This window comes from Emiliania huxleyi (assembly GCF_000372725.1).
Source record: "Emiliania huxleyi CCMP1516 unplaced genomic scaffold EMIHUscaffold_1136, whole genome shotgun sequence".
In the NCBI taxonomy this organism is placed as follows: Eukaryota; Haptophyta; order Isochrysidales; family Noelaerhabdaceae; genus Emiliania; species Emiliania huxleyi.
The window spans coordinates 2,171-10,494 of record NW_005201577.1 but is presented as its reverse complement, the minus strand read 5'-3'; the positions used below and the strand labels follow the sequence as shown (position 1 = coordinate 10,494).

General features: G+C 65.2%; 3 protein-coding genes across 3 annotated transcripts; 2 read left to right on the top strand and 1 right to left on the bottom strand.

The window, feature by feature from the left end:
- Window positions 1-51: 51 nt before the first annotated feature.
- On the top strand, window positions 52-1,114 carry EMIHUDRAFT_251597 (hypothetical protein; the record flags this gene model as incomplete). The annotated part of the gene is made up of 3 exons (XM_005791324.1): window positions 52-563; window positions 638-945; window positions 1,026-1,114. 3 exons carry the CDS (start codon window positions 52-54, stop codon window positions 1,112-1,114), a joined length of 909 nt encoding a protein of 302 aa, XP_005791381.1.
- A 319-nt stretch (window positions 1,115-1,433) lies between these two features.
- Window positions 1,434-2,180, top strand: EMIHUDRAFT_77786 (hypothetical protein; the record flags this gene model as incomplete). Its single annotated transcript, XM_005791323.1, has 2 exons — window positions 1,434-1,960; window positions 2,000-2,180. The coding sequence occupies 2 exons, from the start codon at window positions 1,434-1,436 to the stop codon at window positions 2,178-2,180; spliced, it is 708 nt and encodes a 235-aa protein (XP_005791380.1).
- Window positions 2,181-2,641: 461 nt separating this feature from the next.
- EMIHUDRAFT_460424 (hypothetical protein) lies at window positions 2,642-5,459 on the bottom strand (the record flags this gene model as incomplete). Its single annotated transcript, XM_005791322.1, has 7 exons — window positions 2,642-3,050; window positions 3,170-3,207; window positions 3,276-3,360; window positions 3,771-3,918; window positions 4,018-4,405; window positions 4,538-4,726; window positions 4,934-5,459. 7 exons carry the CDS (start codon window positions 5,457-5,459, stop codon window positions 2,793-2,795), a joined length of 1,632 nt encoding a protein of 543 aa, XP_005791379.1. The 3' UTR covers window positions 2,642-2,792.
- Between the last annotated feature and the right edge of the window lie 2,865 nt (window positions 5,460-8,324).

Here is an 8,324-nt window from a genome sequence, read left to right as displayed (position 1 = left end):
TTGGTTCTCGAGCGTGCGCTTCCTCTTGCCTGCGCGATGGCCTGACCGATCATGGCGCTGCTCTGTATCCTGCCATTGTTTGTGCGCCTGCTTGGCATGGGTGAGCAGTTTGCGACATTGGCGGGCGAATATGCTATTGCCATTCTGCCGGTCACCGCCGCACGAGGCGTTTGCGAGGTGCTACAAGCCTGGCTCGCATGCCAAAAGATTACCAAGCCGCCGCTCTACATCAACCTCGCCCTGACGCCATTCCATGCAGCAGTCTGCTACTCTCTCGTGTTCAATACCCGCCTCGGCTTCCTCGGCGCGGGATGCGCAAACTCAGCTATGTGGATCGCACGCGCTGCCACCTTGTACATGCACTGCATCAGCCCGCACGCTGACCTCGACCGCCCGTTCGGCGGCCTCACTCGGCGCGGCCTGAGAGACGGCCGAGGGGAGCTCTTGCGGCTCGTCTTGCCGGGCGTGCTCATGAGTGACTACTGGACGGGAGAGGCCATCATGGTATGCACCGGCCTGGTGCCAAATCCGGCCGTCGCCCTCTCCGCCCTCTCGGTATATACGTGCGCCACTATCCCTTCCCCTGCACGATATAGACTACAGCAACCTCACACACATCCCCGCCTTGTATCCTCAGCTCGACGTTGAAGATGATTTACGACGTGCCGAACGGGGTTCGAAGTGGGGTCACTGTTTGTGTCGGAAGAGCTCTGGGGGCTGGGCTTCCCAGCCTCGCCTCTCTTGCGATACGAAATGGCCGCCTTCTGCTCGGGTGCTGGCTGCCATTGCCCCTCTTCGCGGTCTGCGCCTTTACTAGCGGCTGGGCTCGGATCTTCACGCGAGACGAGGCTGTTATTTTGCAGCTCCACGCACTGGTGCCGTGGCTAGTCGTCAACTCCTGTGCTGGGGGTCTAATGGCAATAGCCAACGCCGTGATGGCTGGCTGTGCCAGGCCAAAATCGCCCTTCCTCCACCCGGGCCAACACGCACGAAAGTTGCGCCATCGGAAACCCCTTGCCCCACAGGCAAAAGACTGCCGCCAAGCTGGCGCAGCTCTGCTTCACTTGCATTGGCTTCCCTCTGGGGCTGCTCCTCGGCTTCAGCTTTGGGCTAGGCGTTCAGGGATTTGTGGCAGGGCAAGCTGCAGGTCTGGCGGGGCTTGCACAGGGGCGAGGGGGGGTCGTCAGACCGGCAAGAGCGAACAATGATTCTCTCCCGCTTCCTCTGCGCAGGACGGGTATTATACACCGCTGCGGTCATGTCCATCCTTGCCCGGACAGATTGGTCCACTCAGTGCACTCTTGCATCAGAGCGTGTGACTCGGCTAAAGCAATGAGCCTCTCTGAAGAGTTTTAACTCTTTTCCATGCTGAGAATAAAGAAAGACGAGTCAGCACCATAAACGCACGACCGGGCACGCTCTCAACGCTGGTCATGGTGGAGAAGAGAAAGCGGAAGAGCGGCAAGGCGGAGCAGGCCGCCGTCGCGCACGGCGCTGGCTGCCTTGTGGCGAGCACGCGAGGAATCCGCGCACGCCACCGCCACCTGATGCGCGACCTCACTCGGCTGCTGCCGCACGGCCTGCCGCACTCGAAAGTGGACACGGACGAGGCGGGGCTCGGCGGGATGGCGGCGCTCTGCGAGGAGAACGACTGCTCGACCTCGCTGCTGCTCGACGCGCGCGACCCGCGCCGCCTCTACATGTGGGTCGGCGGCTGCCCTGACGGGCCGACGGCGATGTTCCGCGTGATGAACATTCACACCGTCGCGGAGCTCAAGCTGGAGGCGCGGCGCGTGCTCGGCGCGCGCAACGTGGTCGTCTTCGACTCCTCCTTTGGCCAGACTGCCGACCGGCGCGTCATGCGCGCGCTGCTCTCTCGAGCCTTTGCGGTGCCGCGCCGGCACCGAGGCGACGGCGGCGGGAGCGGCGACGGCGGCGGCGGGAGCGGCGACGCTGCCGGGTCCGCCGGCGCGAGCGGCGCCAAGCACGCGGCAGCCAGGCACAGCGTCTCCTTCTCCTGGCTGGACGGGCGCGTGTGGATGCGCGTCTACCGCATCCAGGAGGCCGTCGGAGGCGGCGGCGTGCTCGACGTCGCGGAGATAGGGCCGCGGCTGGTGCTCGCGCCGGTGCGCATAATCGCGTCCGGCTTTGGCGGCGCCGTGCTGCACGCAGCCAACTAGCGCGTCGGAGGACCGCCGAGACGCGGGAGCACGGTTGGATGTCGGTGCAGCCTGGGTCGCGTCGCGTCATCTTCCTGATCCTGTAGTACCGCCGATCTTTCTCTTTTTGCTGACGCGGGTCTTCTCGTCCACCTGGGGACCTTTCAGTGCCAGACTTGTCTGTGTGAGCGCAGGCATTAGCCTCACACGTGGGATGGTGTTCACGACAAAGGGTTGTGCGGAAAGTCTCAAAATATTAATACGAGTAAATACTCACGGTGTAGAGTGTGGGCAGCAGTGCCAGTGGGGAGCTCTGGGGGGAGGCGGGGCCCCTAGGGGTACCCATGCGGGGGGGAGATGGGGTCCCATGGCCCGCCGCAGGCGCCGATTTTCTACTTGTTTTCACGAGAATTTCGCGTATATAAAGCTTTATGGGACGCGTCGCGAACGACGAACCCACAATCGGTGGTGCAAGCTGCAACTGCAAGACCACGCCGCAGGCTATAAGCGCGACTCTCGCGCGCGAGATCCGTCGCTCACGCGAGTGCAAACGCGCCCCACGCCACAGCGAATGCGTGCTACTCCAATAGACTGACAGAGCCGTGGATCACGCCCTCTCTCTCGTGTCTCTCCTCACAGCGGAAGCAGGAACGGCCCGAGCGGCAGCAGCTCACCATTGCCATACTTGATTCCGGGGGCGCCGGGCAGTGGCAGCGCCTTCGTGTAGATGGGCGCGCGGAACGGGTGCACGCCCACCGCATCAATGTACCACAGATACCGGACGGCCTGGGGCTGCGCTGGCAGCGCGGACAGCGTGACTGCGTCGGCGCTCGCCGCCGAGATGGGCGACGACATCCAGCAGAGGGTCGGCCCGCTGCAGTTGCCGAGCACCTGAGGTGGGGGCGAAGCGAGAGGCAGCGTCTCCACATCGCGCCGCCAAGGCCCCGGGCGACCCCCCGCATCCCCACGTCCCCGACTCGGGCGGGTGGGCCGAATGCAACGCCACACACCTCAAAGCCGCGTGCGCCGATCTCCGCCATCAGCCCGCCTATACGGCGACACCTCGGCTGACCTCGGCTTGATCTCGGGTGCTCTCGCCGACCGCCGCAGCCCCGCCCCGGCCGAGCCCGCCCACAGAGATCTCGACGGCGCCGGCGCGCAGCACGGCGCCGGTGGCGATGGGGTCGACGGCGTGGAGCTCCTGCGGCGAGGGAATCAAGAGCTGACCCAGTCACCGCTAAGTGGTCCGGTCTCGCTCCGATCTCTCGGTCGCCCGGTCGCCTTGCGGCCGTATGCCACGGCGAGAGCCCCGCGCGCGAGCCGCCGGCCTGCGTCGTCAGCACACCGCAGAGTCAGGGCTGGAGCACCGCCTCGTCCCGCGTCTGATGAGCATCGCGTGATAGGGATTTTGCTCGCCTTCCCTGGGCACCCGTGTTGCGCGACTGTCTCTGTGCGACTTCGGGCCCGGGGTCGTGCGTTTATGTGAACAAGGGCTGCGACTCCGGTGGAGGCGGCCGAGCATGGCTGAAGACAGCTGAGACCACGTCTCCTCTCGAGCTGCTAGTCGACGCATGCGGGCCGTGCACCCTGCATCTACGGCCGCAGGCCGACTGGCTGCTTGAAGGGGGAGTGGATCGAGCCGCTCGCGACGGGGGTATCGATGATCACCGCCTGGAAGGTGTTGCGCACGCGCAGCGCGGCGCTCTGCGCGTAGCGGAGGCCCGTGAAGCCGTTTCCGTAGTCGCCCCACTCGTGGTACCTGCCTACGCGACGCGTCCCGGACACGTCCCGCGACATGCGCCTCGGGGGGCCCTCGGGGGGGCGGCAGAAGCGGCGGGCTGCGGCCGCGCCGAGGCACTCGCCGCTGCACGCCGGAGCGCAGCCGCGGCCGCAGTTGGCCGGCGGGTGCGGCGGGTTGAAGGTGCGATTGGTGTAGTCCTGCCGCCCCGTGCCGTCGGAGTTGAGCTGCGCCTGGTCGCACGGCGAGGCGCACTGAACAGTGGGTTGCGGCGCCGACAGGCCGGCACATTGCAGCGGCGCCCAGCCAAAGGGGAAGTGGCGCGCCGTCGCGTTGTCGGTGAGCGCGTGCCACTTTGCGCGCCAGTCTTCAATCATCGCGGGGAAGGAGCAGCTGTACCGGCGCGGCTCGGCGGCGTTGTTCTCGCCTTGGTACCAGGCGACGCCGCTGATCGTGGTGCGCAGAAGCCCGACCACCATCGCGTTCCACAGCACCGAGTCGACCGTGCCTACACCCCGCGCCGCCGCTCAGCCGAGATCGAGCCGAGATCGGCCGCGGCGCCGGCTCATCATAGGTTTCGCCCGGCGGCATGTCCCACGGGCGCGGCCCCTCGCACGCCTGGACAGGTCGGGTCGCGGACTCGGGCGAGACAGCGTCGTTGGCATGCCCCACGGGCGGGCGATGTCGCACGCCCTGATCGCGTCGGGGCTGCTCCAGTGCTCGTCGGGCGTCCCGCCCACATCCGATTCTATCAGCCCTATCGGCACCGTCGGCGAGAGCACCGAGTAGAGGTCGCGGCCAAAGAACCAGCAGGTCGCCGAGAAGCGGCCTAGCAGGGCGCCGGCACCTCAGCGCAGGGTGGTGTCGGCCCCTCCTCTTGGCGTATGGGAGCGGCCTCCCATCTTTGACGGAGGCAGCCACTCGCCTCGCACGTCAGGGAGCGGCGTCTTGCTCGACATGCGGCCGACCTGGAAGAGGCGCATGCCGCCGTCGAAGTCCGCCATGGAGGCGATCTCGGCTCCGGCATCGGCGGTACAGCCAAAGCTGCACTGCTTCGTGTGCGGGTTGCTGCAGTTTACGTTGGTCGCGTTCCAGCAGGTCGGCGTGCCCAGCGGGTACTGCATGTTGCTCTGGCCGCTGCAGACCCACACCTCGCCAAAGAGGACATCGCTCAGGCGGAGGGTGCGGCCGCCAGACCGAGCCTCCAGACTGTGCTTCTCAAAGCTTGCGCCGGTGGCCGGCAGGAGCGCGCGCCACGTCGTGGACGCGCCGGTGGCGTGGTCGGGCGCCACCGTCGCACGTATCGTCTGCCCGCGGAACACGACGTCGACGGAGGCGCCCGCTTCGCAAAAGCCCCACACCACCGCTTGCTTTGGCGCCGCGGCGAGGACCATACCGCTGCCGACAGCCGCGGCGAACCGGAAGGCGGCGGTGGCGGCGCCGGAGGAGACTGGTGGTGCCGGGAGCCAGTCGTGCATGTCTGTGGTGGTGACAGCTGGTGGAGCAACGGTGGTGACTGCTGGAGCGGCGGAGAGCAGCAGGAGGAGCTCTGTCGGTGGCATGCCCTGGCTGTCGGCACGTCTGAGGGGACACCGACCGACGCGGGTCACGCGAAGGGCACCAGGCTGGATGTGGGTTTTGGATAATGTTGGGGTATGGTACAATCTGCTCATCGGGCGTCCGCCACCACGGCCTTGTCCATCCACGCGAGCACCTCTGCGGCGAGGCGCGGCGGCGGCACGTCGTGGCCGCCGCCGTGCCAGAGAGTGGCCGAGGCGGGGTGCGTGAAGCAGGCGGCGACGGCCTCACCCAGCTCGGGCGGGTTGATCGAGTCCACCTACGGGAGCGCCGCCGGTGCAGCCGAGGGAGGAGCCGGGGCGATGCGCAGACGGGACGAGGGGAGGAGGAGCGGTGCAGCCGAGGTGCAGCCGAGGTGCAGCCGAGGTGCAACAGCAGGGAGATGCAGCCGAGAGAACAGCCGAGGTGCAGCCGAGGGTTGCAGCCGAGATTAGCAGTCGAGGCGCCGCAGCCGAGACGGCGTGGCGGGCCCGCGCCTCGGACAGGCAGTGCAGCGTCGGAAGCGCGGCCGCCGCCTCTGGCGCCGCCCGCAGCCGCTCCAGAAGGGGCTCGTAGGGCTTCGGCACGGCGGCGGCGCAGCTGACCGCGAAGCGCAGCGATGGGCAGCTCTCGCGGAGCGACGCCCTCGCCGCGACGATTGCCGCCAGCATCGCGCCCTGTGAGAAGCCGAGCAGGCCAACGTAGCCGCCCGACTCGCTCGGCCTCGACCGCAGCGATGCTCTGCTCCGCGCCCTCGTAAGAGGAGGCCGTGAAGGGCTCGCCCGCCGGGTACGTCCACCACGTTCGCCGCCCCGACGGCGCGTCGATCGCATGAAATGACCAGGCCGTTCCCTCTTGCAGATGCGCGAGCCGAGCGAGGAACGCGTCGCCGCTGCCGCCGCTGCCGTGAAGGCACAGGAAGCGGGGTCCCGAGGACGCGGACAATTTTCTGGGATACTTCAGCAGCGTCGGCCTAAATACGGCTCTGTGCGTGAGTCCAACGTACAGTTCCGGACGGGCATTAAGAACGCACAGGTTCTTCGCCCAGCCTCAGGTTCTTAGCTAAGTCGGCGGTCCGTCGGGGGCCGAGCCTCAGGTTCTTAACCGGGTGGATGGTTTTTAAAACCGTTTCGGCTTCGATTAAAAATCAATAATGGGTCTTAAAACAGTTTGGAAGTTTGGAACAGTAAGTTCGCGCATGGCGTGACAAGAGAGTCATTCGCTGCCGTGAGCTGCCCCTGCGGCTGCGGCCGCGGGGGCAGGGGCGCCGGCTGCAGGCGTTGGCCCAGCCTCAGGTTCTTAGGGAGTTCTTAGGGATCCGGCCGAAATATGAGCCTCAGGTTCTTAACGTTAGAGGTTCTTAATGCCCGTCCGGAACTGTAGTTTCTTTTTGGTGTACCTGTGTTAGTGCCAGTGCGCGCCAGTCCCGTGCCCAGTGTCGTGCGAGGGAGTGCTGTAAAATTCTTTTTGGAGACACAACAAATCTCTCTCTCTCTCTTGGAGACCAGACCTTTCGATGATTCATGCTTTCTGTGTCTATCGTATGCTAAGAGCATCAAGGACCACTACGTCAAGCGTTGCCACACCAAGCTACAGGAGATGGTCAGCGAGGAGACCCGTGCACGCTTCAGCACACTAGTCAAGATCTCGCCGAGAGGCACCTACGCGATCTCGCCGGCACTGACACGACGCATCGAAGAGGCACGCCAACTTTACACATCGCAAACGGGACAGCCAGCAGCGACGTGAATGAGGGGCGGCGGTGGGGCGGCAAAGCCGCCACCACACGCCAACCCACCTCAGCGAGGGCGGCAATGAGGCAGCAAGTCTGCTATCATTGCCTACCCGCCACTACAGTCTACTATCGCCTTCTCTCGTGACCGTCTCCCCTTCGACAGGTGGGGGTTCGAGTAGACGGCACTCATAGTAGGTCCCACTACGCCTCAGGCCGCGGCGCGGTGCGGCGGCGTCACAAATCCGACCACAGAGCACCGGGACGCGGTCGGGGGATCTGAGGCCCAGTGAGGCGTATGCATTGCCCATCCAGGGCTATCACCTGGACCTATCAACAGGCGCCTGCGGCGCCGTGGTCAGGAGCTGCTGCTCCAACCTGTTCAGACTTTGGTACGGCACAGTAAGGTGTGAAGGCGATTGCGAGCAACGAGCACGACTGGGATGGATGCCGTGTGGGCCACATACACAGGTCACAGCGCTCGGCTACAGCGGGTACCATCTAACGTCCAACTGGCTCGAACCGGGGAGGCACCATCCCATAGCCAACGGATGGTAGGGCCTGGGTCCCTTCCACCCCACAACCAAAAGGTAGGGGCGGGCTCCGGCGTCCACAGACAAATACCGTGGTCATAAATGAAAGTTGACAAGTATGGAAGTTATTAGTTTCTGAATGGAATAACAGGAAATTATGCGCGAAGGATCTTGTCGCGTCGGTCAATGTGCTGTTAAAGGCCAGCGAACTGCACGTGCACACGCGTCGGTCGGCCGGCTGATTATGCGCCTCGACGATCTTGTCACATCGGTCAATGTGCTGTTACAAAAGGTACCTTATACCTCCCGGACGCCGCGTCGGCCTAACACGGCTCTGCACGGCCGTACCGGCTACCGCGTAGGCGTACGGCGCCGTGCCTGTCTCACCTTTTGGCTAGTGCCATTTCACTGTGGCACAGCCCGCGTTACAAAACCTTGGTTTTGACCATTTGCGCAAAAAGGTACATGTCGGTGCCTTCCAGAGGCAGCTGCGACCCCGCCGAGTAGACGGCGTCACACAGCAGGTGGCGCGGTGTGACGCCGTCCACTCAGCGGGGTCGCAGCTGCCTCTGCGCGTCCTGTGGATGTACCTTGTCGCGCGCCGA